Raw genomic sequence first — 16,011 nt, forward strand, 5'->3', positions numbered from 1 at the left:
TTTGTTTCCAGGAGCCAAGCACAATCAACTAAATGCAGATCGCCACTTTTAGAGTTGAAATAGAGTAGAGGTGCGCAAATCGAGATGTGCTGGAAGTGCTGCATGCAAGAAGCACCGCGGACATTTAATAAACGCCCTTCACCATTCATCTAAAATAATGTCTCTAGACATAGCAGTGAGCATCATCTTCAAGCTGAACCTTCTTTGTGTCTCCTACATTCTTGAATATAACGAGACCTGTAGTTATTTTTGATCATGAAAAAAGAAAACTAAGATTATATAGGTTTCTGTATTGTTTTGTTGTGTGCATAGTACACAAAGCAGATTTTCAAAATAAACCCTCATGCATTCTATTCACTAAGTGTGGTTTATTCTCTGCCACAGTTGTGTTGCTCACACATGCAAAAAGTTGCAAACTGTGCAGCCTGTAAAAGGATAAGAAGGTCTTTATTTGATATGCACAGTTCTTCAGTGACCAAGACAAGTAGCTAGAAGACTGTCATTTGTGTTTTTGCTGTGGGTCTTCCCAATGGCAAGTGGTTAAACAACTGCTGTTAGTTGCAACTGTGACAGCACATGAAGTATGTTGAGCATCACCCAACCTAATATTAAACCATGTTTGCTTCAAGGATGTTCCCTGGCGGCTACTCAAGCATTTGTTTTCATGCGGTCAGATCTGAGCATAATGGTGGAATTTTACATTGCTGTATACCCAACAACAAGGACGGTCATGAGCATTTTTAATATGGTGACAAGGGGGCCCACTGTACCAGAAATAGAGAAGTTGGAATTGGTGCAAATATGTGGTAGTCATTGGAAGTGCTAATGGCAGGCACGAGACCTAGCACAGGAATGTTCACACCATAAAATTGCACGGTGATATGGCTGCAAAAGTTCTCATTTTCAAGCAGCACTTAGAACCTCTTTCAAGATGGCCTGAACACTGTACATTTCATTTAACAGGCTACACTGACGCATACTTGACTTCGTCGAATGCTTTCCTTGCCTTCTTCAGCTCTTCATTCATTGTCAGCAGGTCCTTGACACGTGCATACTTTCGAGGGTCCTTGCGCACCAAGAACACAATGTCCTCTACTTGTACACGGCCTGTACGGCCAATTTCCATCGCCTTGTGAGTCTGAAAGGAAAAGTACAGGCCTACTTACAAGGTGGTTTGCGCAGCTTCTGAACTAACAGTAGGTTATCTGTTTAAGAGGCCCATTTTCACATTCCTTCGACACTTAAGTTTGCAGGGAAATGCTGACACGCCACACATTAGGATACAGGTTAGCGATGGCTCTGGTTACTGTCAGAATCTTACCATTTCAATGATGAATTCAATGACAAGGTCTTCTAGAAGATCCACAGACTCTGTGTAGGGATTTTGGTCGTCTCCGAACCCGTACATCATGCACCTCACTGCCAACGGAAGATTATTAACAAAGTTCAGTCCGATTGCCAGCCTGTTACAAGATGCACAATGTTGCGACACTCACGTTCTTTAGAGAAAAGCCTCTTGCGCCTGTCCCCAACTTGAACTTCCGCTCCTTCCGGAAGGTCGTCGTCAAACTGAAATCACGTTTTAATCAGCCAAACGCCGTAACACGCCCGAACCTTTCCGACGTTACCTGGTCAAAGGCGTCGTCACTGGCTGCCATCGCAGCGCGCTTCCAAAAACTGCAGGGCTACACACACAAAAACACACACACACACACATATGAGATAGTGCTTATGAGACCTCCTTTAGGCGTGTTTCATAGTGAGCAAAATCACCTGGTTATTAAAGGGCACAGGCCGAATGCTGGAACCTCCAGAGCTAACTCACTTCACCTGAGCACTTCATAAAAACCCGAACAATCTCGAAACCAGAAAAACAATGCAGAACTAGCGTGCTTATTTTTTGGCCGCCGTTTCGTAAAGATAAAGCCTAGCAATAAAAGTTTTGTTATTATAGTTCTAAAGTTTCGTAAAGATAAAGCCTAGCAATAAAAGTTTTGTTATTATAGTTCTAAAATAATAAAATTATATTGTATTTATTTGCATAAAATACTAAAATTTAAGAGCATTTCAAAGGGCTTCATAACTATTTGTAACTGAGTTTTTCTACGTCGCCTCGATCGCTTTGTATTGCTTTGAATGGAAGCGACGCTCGCGACACCAGTGGCGTGATCGAGAAGGAATCCCCATTGCATCGCGAGGCTGGCGGGGCTTTCTCGTGATTGTTGGTCTAGGTTGTGCAGGTGCTGAGGCTGGACATGTCAAGCGACGTATGTTTTTGTTTTGATCAGCCTGCAAGGCGAATCCCTGTGGTCATCAGGATCTAAGATGTTGGAGCCACGACTCCACGTTTTCTTTGGTCGCCTTCCCTGTCGTTCCTGAAAGCTGCAGCCGCCCGAAGACAGCGGGGAAGTGCCGACGCAGCCTATCGGGCTGGACCGATTCCGACGAAAGGATATCCTGTCCTGTGTCTCTTCTGATCGGTTTCCCAGCGCGTTCAAGCGCCGAATCATTCACAATGCCCGGTATAATGAGCGTGGACGAGTTTGTCTCCGAGACGCAGGAGGACTACAACTCGCCCACGACGTCAACTTTCGTCGGCAAGATGAACCACTGCCGCCAAAGCGTCAACCTGCTAGAAGAGGTGAGATGAACAATCATCAGCCTTTCGAAGCGTGACCAGTCGTGCGGTAATTTAGAAAAGCTGCGCCTTATTTTTCGCGCTCGTGATTCATCTCATAATCCCTGGCAAAAAGCGCATATTCGTTAGTGTTTACGTGCATTCAAGGGCCGAATAAAAAAATAAAAAAAAATTGAAGCCTAGGTGCGAGCAAGAGGAGGAAGAGAACACACCCACCTTTCAATAACACTGCTTGCGCAAGACCACGAAACGTATTCGCGTGGCGAGCTTCCTCGTTTTCATAGTGGTTCTTGTGGCTCCTATTCTGTGTTTTTTCTACAGCTGAACGCCTTACGAATGTTGCCGGAATAACTTTCGTCTTGCTGTTTGACAGCCCTCGCATCACTGCGCGCTCACTTTTTGAGCTCACTTTGCGTCAGTTCTTGTGTAAGCTTAAGCAGCCACACGTAATACCCTGTTCATTGTTTTCTTTTTTTCTTTGTAGTGCATCGCTGTTTCTCGAAAATAATACGGGGTCTGAAGTAGACTAGTTTAACGGTTTGGTTTAGCAGGGTGTTGTTGTTATAGAAAGTGGCGATCCACTATAATTTCTGTGTATGTATTTACGTCCTAGCCACGCTTCAGGCGCATTATATACTATGCCTGATAATTATAGGAACGTATAAAAAAAAAAAAAAAGTCGTTAAGAAGACAAACACGAGCAGACGGGACAAGCGCAGACTTTTAAATGGAAAAAAGTAGCTGGAAAAAATAAAAAGGGCGTTAGCATGGTTCCGGCGGGATTTTTCAGTGCTTTGCAAACTCAGCCTCTTGTGTGCTCAAATTGGCTGAAAATCAACCAAAAAGAAATGCAATGGCTGCGGCATAAAACACACACATACAAAAAAAAGGCGTATGTGGATTGGTGGTCATAATACATCAGATTCTGCTGAAGAAAGATGAAAAGCTGGGCAAATTCCATTCATTGTAAGTGAAACAGTGCTAACTAGACAAGGGACAAAAGCAGGAAGACATAGACAAGCGCTGAATCACAACAAAGTAGTTTTATTTCTTATTTAATATTTTATTCACGTGATTGTGATGCATAAATGAGCGTACTTCTAAACAAAAAATTTTAGTTGCGAGTCAGTGCTTGTCTATGTCATCTTCCTGCTTTGTCTCTCGTCTAGTTTGCACTGTTCCATCTACAATCACTACTGCTGTTCCACCTACAGAGAGCAAACTGGCCACTGAACCAATATTCGCGTTGCTGAGATGAAAGATCAATTCAAAGCCCAGATCTATGTCACCTTCGAAAACATCGCCTGGCACACAAACTTAAGCCTTTACTAAACGAAATCACTATCCTGTGCATATGCAGCGACAAAACAGCACAAGAAACACTGGAAGCATATCACATCAATAAAAGGGGTACAGAGACTGTATCAGTGATGCATCAGTCAGGTTTTACAGTAGTGAAATGCTTTTTCTTGAAGGCATGCTGCCACGACCCCTGCCCCCCCACCCTCAACCTCCTGCTTTTTGTAATATCTGCCTTTCATACTGTTTCAAAATTATATAGGCCTGGCTTTCTTTCTAATAAGCCTGAATTGAAAGTTACCTCTTGCCCTGTCCTGTATTCTGTGATTGTCTTTTTCTTGCACAACATACCTTCCCATTGTCATGAATCAACTTGCCCAACAAACATATCTTGCTGCCAAATAATCGTTGCTTAAAAAAAGATAGGGAAATGACAAAGCAAATTTTATTTTGTGCAGACACTTGACTTTGATCGAGATGGCCTCACAAAGATGAAAAAGGCTGTGAAAGCTGTTTACAACAGTGGAAACAGTGAGTACATTTGCTTGTCTTCCTGTTTCGGCATTTCGGAGTGGTGAGTTGTTCCTGATAATAAGGATATCTGTTCGTGTGGCTTGACAGATAATTGATGTGGTGTTAACCCCATGCCAAAAGGAAGACCGCCAGTAACATATTGAACATGCAGATAGTGTTTGGGAAGCATTTGTTCAAGGCACCCAGGCATATTGCAGTTGTGCCTTTTAGCTTGTGTTGGAAGTGAACAATCGTGCAACAGCCAAAATCTCCAAAAATGTGAATCAATGCTGACATAAATGCTAGGGTGAGAGTGCGTGCCAGGCTAGCCATGGGGCATGCCTTTGCTCTACCTTGTGGTATCATCGTGACTGCTAAAGCCTGTGTGTAATTAACTGGAAGAAGGAATAAATATGTAGACCTAGACCTTGGAAAAAAAGCCCCTGTTCAAGCTGGCGTTTCTTGCCAAGACATGTCCGTGGCACTTGTTATAGTGGTGCAGCAGCAAGCTGTCACAAAGTTAATCCCAATTCGTTTGTCATCAGATTGTGATTTTATATATTTCATTTTGCTGAATTGCTTACCATCTGCCTTCCTTTGCATTCATACAGCGAAAGTGAAACCACAATTTTAGCAACAAGACGAGCTCTGGAAAGTCTTAAATGCCTTTTAGTGGCTTAAGAGATACTTTCTTTAACAGTTCTCTAGCTCAGTTAGATTTATTTATTTACTTAACCTTTTATTGTGGGGGGGTAGAGTGCTCAACTGCTTAACCCAAGGAAGTGGGTTCAATTTTATTCACAATAGCCACTTTTTGATAGAGGCAAAAAGCTAGGTTCCCATATACTGTGCAATGTCGGTGCATTTTGAAGAACCTCAAGTGATCGAAATTTTCATTGACCTTTCACTACGGCATCCCTCATAGCCTGAGTCGCTTTAGGGCATTAAATTCTATACCAAACCAAACTTTTCCCACCTTTTGGGAGTGTGAAAAGCCTACTACTTTCTTACGCTTTAGAGAGCAGGTGGTGGTTGTGTTGAAACATGCTGTGAATATTGCAGTAATCACTTCTAATCTCATTTTGCTGTGTGGCAGCTCATGTCGACAACGAAGTTAACCTTTCTAAGGCTCTCGAGAGGCTAGGTGCCAACGCAGTCACAAAAGACCAGGAGCAAGACATAGGTATGCATGTATCCTATCATGCTCTCATTTCTCCTTGTTTATGGCGTTCGAAATGTGCTACACAGTAAAAAAAAAATTTGTTGTGGTTTAGCTCTGGTTAACCCTAGTTGAATTATGAAAGCAATGGTGGACGCTTATTTCGCCTGCTACATGATTCCTGTATCACGCCCTATCAGTGTAAGGTGCTGCATTATTGAGGACACTTAAGCTCACCCTTTAAGGGTATGACGCGAGAGCATAAGCTACCAGCCCACATACAAAGTCACACTTCAACCAAGCCGTATGGACATGCCTGCGTGTTGTAGAGGTAACGAGAATGCAAACGATTCTGACAGGCTGATTCTGATATCACCCTTCCATATGAAAGGAGCAACCCGAGCTGACAGCTCCTACCCGGGGCATAGGGGTAATGTGAATTCAGATCTCATGGCAGGCTGATTTTTTTATGAGGAGACCGTAGCTACACCTCGTCATGGCGTAGCTGCGGCCACCCGGGGTCTTGAAAACCTACCGCAGTGTAGCTTTCGCTACAAAAAAAAACAAGCTTTTTTTTGTGTGTGTCTCTTCTTTCCACATGATGAATACTTACAGTAAAAGCTGCTGTAGGATTAATTTTAACCATATAGCTCTGTATTTTACCTTGGAATCGGAGGTGCCAGCCATAAGGTCTTGATTACATAATGAATGACATTGATGACATTGATTTCAGTTGAGTGAATCAGTTGGCTTGAATGGAAATTGCGTTAAATATAAACAACCTGCCATGGTTGGCAGAGTGGAAAGAGGGAAACCCTCCTCTTCACTAGTAGGGGAGTTGTTGGAAGGTGGCTGCCACGGAAGTATCCAGACGTTGGCTATCATGGAACTAAGAAGGTTCTGACGTGATCAGAGGAGTATGCAACTTGGAGGTAGTAGCCACGGGAAAACCTAAGGTGGGAGGTTTGTATACTTCACGATGTGAAAGGAGGGGAGGACAGAAAGGTGCAAAGAAGCTCTCAGTATGCTTTCAACTTGCCTTATCAATCAAAAATCACTTGCCTTGCGATAGGTGAAGAAATGAGTGTTTGTGAAAAATATGTGCTGCTAAAATGACTCATCCGAAGCTATAACAGCTTTCGCTTTTTAATGCCCTAAGGCGGCCATCATGGCACTACAGTTTTTGTGTGCCACATTTACCACATCATTCTCGAGGAACGAGCATTCTGATGTCAGACATTCACTGCAGCCTGTTCTCACAAAAAATGACCGTATTTAACCTAAATTTCTTGAGGAATTCACAGCCGTTTTAGTTGAATCGCTGGAAGGTATATTCTATAGCTCTTGATCATTTTCAATTTTGCCACTTGTTTGCTTCTCTTTTGTCTTTTTTTTTTCTTTTTTTGTCTTTGTGCGATTTGTGAATTTTTTCTCACAGACTTTATTGGTTAGTGGTCATCATCACCTGCAGGTGAACATATACCAATTTTTGTGTCGGCACAGTATAGTCTGCTTCAGTGACGTGAGGTTAGCAAACATGTCAATCATGAGTGTATGCTGTCTGTATGAAATGGCAAACAAATACTGAATCAGAACTGGGGTCTTTTGTGCATACATTAGTTATGGACATTATCATAAGAGTGAAATGTACAAAGATCACAATTACTGACCAAAACACTCATTGCAAAAAAGAAAAACGTGCAACACTGTTACTTGAGATAGTCTCAGTTTATATAAGGTTATTCTCTTGTATGCATAGCTTTTGAGACATAAGCCTTGTATTAGTCACCCCAATGCCTCAAAAGTGTCATATTCATGCATTTTGCTGTGCTGCTCAAGACTGCCTTTAAATTCAAGCTCTTTGACTGTCAAATACGGATTAGGAACAAATGAGCATAGGCACAGATGTACTGAAATTCACGGCTACTACTGTCCCAGCGTGTATTGCATAACCTTGATTTGAATTTTTATAGGGGCTGCATTTCTGAAGTTTTCGGTGGTCACAAAAGAGCTTTCAGCACTTATGAAAACATTGGTAAGCTCTTCGCTTATTATTTTACTGCTTAGTGGCACCAGTCACCTCTTACCTGCAGTTTTCCCGACTTGTGCCATACTTATGAACACACTATCATCATGAAGAAACTTTTAAATCTTTCTTGAGGTAGCTGATTGTTCTCTCATTCCCCTTCTCTTCTTTGCGTGCTTGTAAGGCCTGGCTGTACTTGATTAGGTTTCCAGCTTTTTTGCTATGCAACAGGTTAGCAGTGTTGTTGAAAAAGTTTTAGGAGCTATGCATCAGCATTATTAATATTCAGGTAGATTCAGGAGAAAAAAATTCTTCGCAGAATACATAAATTATACGGTTTGTGCATTATCATGAGATGTGAGTGATTGATGGCTGAGAACGCACTTCAATTTTTTCAGATGCAAAGCTTGCACAACATCATCATGTTTCCCTTGGATAATTTATTGAAAGGTGATTTGAGAGGCGTCAAAGGTGTAAGTACCTGAAAAGGGTTCAGAACCTATTTTGCACGTGTAGGATATGACACTACTAAGCATTTGTGGATTATTTGCACAGTGGCTTTTGTACACACACACACTTACACATGGTTGTGTAAATTTTCAGGATCTCAAGAGACCATTCGACAAGGCGTCTCGAGACTATGAAGCCAAATCGTAAGTGTACACAAAGTGCTTTCTTTATTTTAACATTCCTCTTTCCGATACCTACAATGTTTAGCATAGTGCTTTAACATTTTCTAAACTTGCTGCCAGTAAATAGCATAGTGCTTTAGTATTTAGGTCGCACAATATTTTGTGAAGCTTTGCCAAGTGGTGTGCATTTCAGAGACTATACTAATGCAGTAAAGGAAACGTCAGTTTTTCATCAAGCATGGCTGACCGTATATGTTTCTGTAACTCTTCTAATCTCTTACACTTAGGAGTTCTGGAGAGAAACTTTTTCCTGTTCTTTTCTTTTCGCAACAAAAGAAAGGTGTTACAAATCCTGTGGATTTTTATGCTTTCTTCAAGGCATTTAGCAAAGGGAACAATATGTATGCTTTTAAGTGTTGTGCAGCAGTCTTAACATGGTTGTTGCATGTTTGTTTCTTTGTTAGAACGAAAATAGAAAAGGAGAAGAAGCAGCAGGCGAAGGAAGCTGGCTTGATCAGGACAGAAATATCGCCAGCAGAGGTAAGGGCTGTGCTGCCCTTTTTGTTTCTTTCTGCATAAGCTGTTTCAACACCTGTACCGTCTTTGGAAAGATTGCAGATGAAATGGAGAAAGAGCGAAAGATGTTCCAGCTGCAAATGTGCGAGGTGAGCACCCATGCTTTGCTACTATCTGCTTGAACGTCCTACCTCTGTCCTGTTCTTATAGTGCTTCTACTGGATCATTGCGTGCCTTGTAACCAGCATGTTCCCCCCCCCCCCCCCTTTTTTTTTTCTTTCTTTCTCTCTCGGAACTTTCGGAACTTGTCCATCGATGTCTCGTTTACTCACTGCCCTTACGTGCTCAAGATCTAAAACTGTGGGATTGCTGCAGCATGCAGAGGCAGCAAAGAATTTTAACAGGATTTAAATGGCCTTGGTGCTGACAGGACTCAAGCTTCAGTTCAAACAAACTGGGTGTTAAGCTGGCTTGGAATAGCAAGATTTCTGTGTGTGATTGTTATTGGCAAGAATGCCAAGCCATTGTGTGGGCTGCACATCATTTAAGCCGAATCATTTCACGCAAGGTTGCCTGCATGCCTCTCAATACTCCGGTTGCTGCCTGCATTCGAGCATTAAATTGGGTGCACGACCTTGAGGTGCTAATTGGTGTCTCGGAATGTGACTGTCTCAGCGTCTGCAGCCTCTCTAGGCTTTGATTGGAGCGGGAAAAGGAGCCCCACCTTTTTATTTCCGCTGCTACGGCACATGGCCGCAGACGGTCGAGTTCAGAGTCCCTTTAGATTGTAGTCATGGGGTCAGTGGTGACCTTCTTACTTAATATTGTGTGCAACTACTGGACGCTATTTCTAGTCATCTCAGTTAGGTTGTAGTGACAAATGTGTGGCCACTAGTCTTCGTGAATTAAGTATTGGAGTCATTTACTCAAAATGTGTGAGCCTCTCAATGCGGTTTTGTACAAGCCTAAAGGTAGACCAGTTTGCCCAGCTGATTGTATGTGTAATGTATGCCAAACTGGTGTTGGCTTGCAAACCCTTAACGGAGTTAAAAATGCTGTAGCCTGGGCTAGCACTTTCAGTTGACATATTTTGGCTAAATGTTGGCGCAAAGGTTGAAGAGGCTGTTTTTCTCCTGCAGTACCTTATCAAAGTGAATGAGATCAAGACCAAAAAAGGGGTGGAACTCCTCCAGCACCTGGTTGAGTTTTACCACGCTCAAAACAAGTAAGCACTGCCTTTGTTCGTGCTTTGATAACAAGGCCGTATTTGCTTTTACGGTGTGTAATTGGCCTTCTCTTGCAGCTTCTTTCAGGATGGGCTCAAAACGATAGGCCACTTCAACAACTACATCATTGAACTGTCGAGCAAGCTACAGAGGGTCAGACAAAAGCAGGATGAAGAGAGGAAGAAACTCATCGAGCTTAGGAACACATTAAGGAGCTCACCCTCCCTGGACATCAAAGATGTAGGAAACCTTTATTTCTTTTTTTTTTCTTCTTCCTTTTAGTTCTTTACTGAGTTGTGTAACCACCGTGTCTTCTGACGAACTGAGTCAGAATCAACTGTTGTTGCCATTATGTTGCTGTTTGATTGCATAGTGTTAACTAGGTTGTTTACTGAGAAGGTGGAAAATTTAGTACAGTTATATCTAAGCTGCAAGGCTAATTGTATTCGACACCTTTAAAAAAGTGGTTTTTACCGTGAATACTGAATCCTAGCTTCTCTGAACAATGCGTAATTTTATATGGGCTCTGTCAAAATAGAAAAGATCTGCACAAGGTTTAAAATGATGTAGCTTTTTCTTGTGATATCTGTACATGTTTTCTGAGCTTCTTTTTTACCTTTCTGAAGCTCATTTTAGCATAAAAAAGTGTGTGGTGTCTTTAAGTTTCTTGGGTATGGCCATGGGCACACACAGGAATCCATGCCAAACAATATATTGGACCAACTCCTTCTGCTCCCATGTGATTTGCTCACTAAGCACCATGACATGGTTTTACTGTCATTTCTTCTTTTTGCCAATATGTGACTAGATTGAGTCACAACTAAATGAAGCATGTTTGTCTTTTGGCCATAAAGTTGTTCTAGTTATCCGGGAAATTATTATGTGTTTAGTGCACACTTTCTGACCTGTGAAGAACCTATTGATACATACTGAAGAATTTCATTGACAAGCCGCCGGATATATTGCAATAATATAATTGGAATTTCCTTATCTCTGCGCTGTAGTGAACTGCAGACCCAATTCCTTTGTTTCTGTTATCACAGTCTCGCTATCTCTCTGTAGAGGCTAGCTCATGCATCCTTTTGATAATGTCTGTGGCTAATCGCTCTTTCTGGCCCACATGCTCAAAGTATGAAAGGAAAAAATGTAATAAAGCTATCACGCTGAATTGCTTCCGTGAACACTTTTACATTTGGCCAAGGGGGCCATATGTAGCCTATTTTGTGTGAAGTCACATGTACATATTTTAACACCTTGGTACAGTTATCATACTGTCAGCTTCAGGACACTGACATGTGGGAAGAGAAAATGAAGCTAAAGCTAATACTTATGATGCTTAGCTGTAACTATACCAAATGGCATGTTGCACTGACTTTGTCCCTCAACATGTGTGCACAGGAGTGGAATCATTGCCAATGAGTCGGTGACCCACAAATAGGCTTGTGAGCCAACTGGACAGCAGGTCTGGAAGGTGAAAGATGTATAATGTGGAAGTGCTCCCCAGCATGGTGTTCACAGAAGTTTCATGAAAAAATAAATATCCAAACATAAGTGTGCCAGTGAGGATTTTATTGCTAGCGAATCCAAAATTAAAAAAGGGGTATTTTTCTCTGTCACTCGATTAAAGTTTATGGCATTGGCGATGAAAGCATTAGTGACTCCATGATTGCCGACTGGTGGTGAGCATCACTATATTGTTGTCTTAAGAGGCCCGTTCTTAAAATAGTTCTTGACACTGTAGCAAATTGGTTATGAAAACAGCCTGCCACAGCAATACCTCTATTTCATTATCAGGCCTTTCTTGCTCATTTTCGGTTGAAGTAACGTTTTTGCATTTAGAAAAGAATAATCAGTTATTTCAGGCCGACATCAACTTGTCCTTCATGTCCCTTTATCTGTGTCAACGTTGGCGCCAGAAAGTGAGCAATTATTGAAGCAGCATTTCCTATAAGCGTATCTGCGAATTTCGGGGAGCATTTCCGCCAAGATCTGCTGTGTATGACACTGTTGTTTTACCGAACTAAATTTTTTGTTCATGACAATAACCATGTTGCTTTTGTTCTCTGAAACAGGTTAGCTCAGTTGGCTACAGTCTACACCAGCCTCAGGGAAACCAGCACTATGGATACACAAAAATTGGTTACTTGCTTAAAAAATCGGATGGCAAAATGCGTCGTGTCTGGCAGAAAAGGAAGTGTGAAGTCAGGGATGGCTATCTGTATATATCGCACTCTGATGTGAGTAACTTTTTGTTTCATTGTTCTTTTTACTTCCCTTTGCCTCATTGTCTGCTTTTGTTTGGTCTTTCTAACTGACCAGATTTGTGTAATATGTCCAGTTTAAGTTAGTAGACTGGGAGCTGTAATACAATGGTTTCCATCCTGACTTTAAAGCAGGACCTGTCAGGACCATTGAGTGCAGAATGCACACAAATGTTTTAGTGTACAAAGCTTTCACTGATTACTGGCAGTTAAAGTACCTGCTGCACTGTGATGCGTGACAATGTGTGTTAATTTTTTTTTTGTATCTGCCATTTCTGCTAACTATATTTTTTTTAAATTTTTACATGAAATCCTTTATGGTGCCTTGGTGTAGTGCAGAGCATTAGTTTTGAAAGGAAAAACACTTCCTGTTTCACCATGTTCAGTTGTGACTTCTATCCGCAGGAAACAAAGTCACCAACAAAACTGAATCTCCTCACATGCCAAGTCAAGGTAGGCTTGAGAAGTTCCGCTTTCTTTGTTGGATAGGTTTTGCTTGCGCACGCTAATCACTTTTCATGCACATCAGAGTCATTTTGTATTCTTACTGCCATACTTTGGGTTAAAGTAAACATGTTTATCTCTGTCTTTCTTTCTCTCACAGAGCCTGCAAGAAGAGAAGCGATCTTTTGACTTGATATCCTGTAAGTAGTTATCGGTTGGTTTATTGAAACGTCATCAGACTAATAACACTGTGCATCGTTTTCTTTTTCTCTCTGCAGATAACCGAACATACCATTTTCAAGCTGATGACGACGCAGAGATGGAGGCGTAAGTGGTTAACTTGAGGCATACTTTTTTGCCACGGCGCCACCATTTTATCAACACACCTTGAGTAGATTTTCATTAAATTATCCCCGTCAACCTTTTTGCTGCTAGTACCTTATAACATTCTTGACTCGTCGTGACAAAATTTGTGTGAGTGTTATGAGTTGGCTCTCATGAGGGACACCACACCAATATTTTAAACTGAAATAAAATAAATGTTTTGAAAATAGATGTGAGAGAATTTTTATTTGAAGCGCTGAACAGTTGGTCTCTTTATTTGCTCAAATGCATAAATCAAAATCAAAAACAAGATGCGGTTCTAAAAAGGGCCTTCTGTTGTTTAAAAAGTATGTTGTCTAAACTGTGCACGCAGGTGGAAGGCTGTGCTCGTCAACTGCAAAGAAGGGGCTCTTCGGAAGGCTTTCACAGAACCCGGGCAGGCTGGAGGTGGAACGGGAAACCAGAGCCTCCTGGAGTTTCAGCAGTCCATCATACGGCAGGTCCAACTGTTGCCTGGAAACGACCGGTGCTGTGACTGCAACTCCACAAAAGGTCCAACGCACCATACTGTTTTATGGATTCAGGTTCCGTAGCGTGATTTAGAACTGCATTATATTTGCAACTGTTTGCTCTGAAAAAAAAAAAAAACATTGCAAGTTTTTTGTGCCTGTAAAGAAATTTTGAGGTTCTATATGATGAGTACCCACGAAAGGATAGCATTGCCATGTAGAAATGCAGGGTTGCCCTTACAAATATATGTCACCACAACTGGCATCACAGTGATGCATGACTGGCAGTAAAAGTTAAGATAATTGGTTTTACAGAAAATTTTAAACTTTTGGTTCTTGCAGATGTTTTATTATTGGTTAGAAAGCCTATTTACTGTAGTAAACTCTAGGTAGGGGCTTCAAACCGTCAGTACAAATGTGTAGAAACATTACTTCAGCATCTGATTATGGTGTTAATTTCTTAACGTGAACAGTGATACCAGGCCGTCGGCTGTCAAAACACCATACTGAATTTTTGCCTTTGAGGCATATATGAAATTTGAGTCAAGGTTATTGCAATCCCAATCTGTTTTTAGGTTATCGAAAATATCAAGCTTTCAGCATGAGCTGTAATAAATAGTTATACTGGTGAAACAGTTGTAATTGGTAAGCTGAAATATTTTTGGTTCTGGCATCTTATTATTCAGCAAGTCTTGCTTTTTAGAGGAACATAGAGCAGCGCAGAGAGAAGGAAAAAAAGAAAAGGCTCCTTTTATGTACGCGTTGTAGTGTGGCCACAGATGCCCTCGTCGTCTCTATTGACCGCAGTGCTTAATTTATGAACAGATCCAACGTGGCTGTCTACGAATTTTGGCATCTTGACCTGCATTGAGTGCTCGGGAGTGCACCGAGAGCTTGGCGTGCACATCTCCAGGATACAGTCCCTCACACTTGACAACCTGGGAACATCTCAACTCTTGGTGAGACAATGTTTCTGGGCCCTATCCCTGCTGCTAATAGCAGGCACCATGTGACCGCACATATTTAAATCTACAGCTGAGCTTTAGCTCTCACTTTTCCACAGCTGATAGGTATCTCAACCTCACTTGTCAATAATCTGGAGTTCTTTTAAAGCTAGCAGTACCAGGGAGAGACAGTATTGAGGCCAGTCATGTTGATGGTGCAGCTGGCTGGACATATCTTAAAACAGAAACTAAAAAGGAACGTCCATGCCCTTTTATCGCTGGCCATACAGTTTTGTCTCGTGTATAGCGACTCAGAGCGCCCACAGCCTTCACTACCATCTCTGTAAATTGGGACCCCCATGTTACTTTTGTGCTTGCATTGAATTGTTTGCCTGATGTGCTATATGGTCTGTACTCTGGGAAGCATAACTGTTTTGCAATGCAAAGGCATCAGTAGCTTGAGACCACCCTGTTCACTATTCATTAATGTCTAGTGTTCTCATGTTTGAGATAAATAATTGTCTTGCTAGCCTTTGTACCTCTTTTAACTGTTTAATTGCATATTATTCAGATGCTCTGCATAGTTTTGCCTCCTCTGCTTTCAAGTTCTTCTGCACTAGGACCCCATTGTGCTTTCTCTGTGGAGCTCCACCATTGTACCCTTTCTCTGAAGAGAAGGGTAGATGCTTGGGCTTGTTGGTACATGATTGAAGGGGACAAAATGTAGCGCACCAGGACAAGAACGGAGAAAGAACACACACAGCGCTGTTTGTGTCTTCTATCTCCGTCCTTGTCCTGGTGTACTACGTTTTGTTCCCTTCTCTGAAGAGCTTTAGGTAATTTTTATTGGTTGTGTTGCTCTGAAAGGTGCACAGCGTCCTGGGGCGGCCTTTTTGCTAGCTCTCATGGTTATTTAATTGGACTTGACGATTTTGGCAGTAACCAGCAGTGATGCTTGTTCCAGCTGGCAAGAGTGATGACCAACAATGGCTTTAATGAAACAATGGAGGCCACCATGGCACAGTCCAGAAAGCCAACACCTACAAGTCCCATGTGAGTAGTATTGCCAAGTGTACTGTCCGCCGATTCATTTTGTCAGTTTTCTTGCATTTTTCTGCGTTTCTAACTGAATACGGCCTTGTGTCTCTATATTTACATACATAGCGTAGTGTGAAAGTGGTGGCACGCCATTAATTGCTTCCTGCTGAACCCAAGGATGCGGGATCGAATCTCAGCTGCAACGGCCGCTTTTTAATGAAGGTGAAAAACAGGGCACTAGTGCTGTGCACTAACTGTACAGAACCTCGGTCTAAATTTCTGGAGGCAGCCTCCACTACGGTGCCCCTCATAGATATGAACAATTTTGGACGTTAAACCCTACAAACCAAACCATTAATTAATTACTTGTAACACACTGCCTTGTTCTGCCTCTTAATGTAATGGTAAATTTATTAAGCTGCATCTCGTGCGAAGCTGGTTGGTGATTACTGGATCAATCTATCTACCAGTGAAGCATGTCG

The 16,011-nt window shown here is 41.9% G+C and overlaps 2 protein-coding genes across 2 annotated transcripts in view; one reads left to right on the forward strand and one right to left on the reverse strand.

Annotated features, from left to right (window-relative positions):
• Window positions 1-428: 428 nt before the first annotated feature.
• Taf13 (TATA-box binding protein associated factor 13) lies at window positions 429-1,907 on the reverse strand. The gene is made up of 5 exons (XM_084594786.1): window positions 1,774-1,907; window positions 1,629-1,685; window positions 1,497-1,569; window positions 1,322-1,419; window positions 429-1,138 (listed from the first exon to the last, which is right to left on the reverse strand). The coding sequence occupies exons 2-5, from the start codon at window positions 1,656-1,658 to the stop codon at window positions 965-967; spliced, it is 375 nt and encodes a 124-aa protein (XP_084450912.1). The 5' UTR covers window positions 1,659-1,685; window positions 1,774-1,907; the 3' UTR covers window positions 429-964.
• Window positions 1,908-2,173: 266 nt separating this feature from the next.
• Asap (ArfGAP domain of ASAP) overlaps window positions 2,174-16,011 on the forward strand; it is a 34,010-nt gene continuing 20,172 nt past the window's right edge. The window contains exons 1-17 of the mRNA XM_084594808.1: window positions 2,174-2,641; window positions 4,396-4,468; window positions 5,547-5,633; window positions 7,583-7,644; window positions 8,034-8,108; window positions 8,239-8,288; window positions 8,732-8,807; window positions 8,879-8,932; window positions 9,923-10,008; window positions 10,087-10,249; window positions 12,082-12,246; window positions 12,676-12,723; window positions 12,875-12,914; window positions 12,993-13,041; window positions 13,412-13,590; window positions 14,373-14,506; window positions 15,456-15,544. Coding sequence (XP_084450934.1) covers window positions 2,516-2,641; window positions 4,396-4,468; window positions 5,547-5,633; window positions 7,583-7,644; window positions 8,034-8,108; window positions 8,239-8,288; window positions 8,732-8,807; window positions 8,879-8,932; window positions 9,923-10,008; window positions 10,087-10,249; window positions 12,082-12,246; window positions 12,676-12,723; window positions 12,875-12,914; window positions 12,993-13,041; window positions 13,412-13,590; window positions 14,373-14,506; window positions 15,456-15,544 — 1,556 coding nt within the window. The 5' untranslated portion in view covers window positions 2,174-2,515. The remainder of the gene's footprint in view (window positions 2,642-4,395; window positions 4,469-5,546; window positions 5,634-7,582; window positions 7,645-8,033; window positions 8,109-8,238; window positions 8,289-8,731; window positions 8,808-8,878; window positions 8,933-9,922; window positions 10,009-10,086; window positions 10,250-12,081; window positions 12,247-12,675; window positions 12,724-12,874; window positions 12,915-12,992; window positions 13,042-13,411; window positions 13,591-14,372; window positions 14,507-15,455; window positions 15,545-16,011) is intronic.

Source organism: Amblyomma maculatum, chromosome 1 (genome assembly GCF_055883805.1).
Source record: "Amblyomma maculatum isolate TAMU_Amacu chromosome 1, ASM5588380v1, whole genome shotgun sequence".
Lineage (NCBI taxonomy): Eukaryota > Metazoa > Arthropoda > Arachnida > Ixodida > Ixodidae > Amblyomma > Amblyomma maculatum.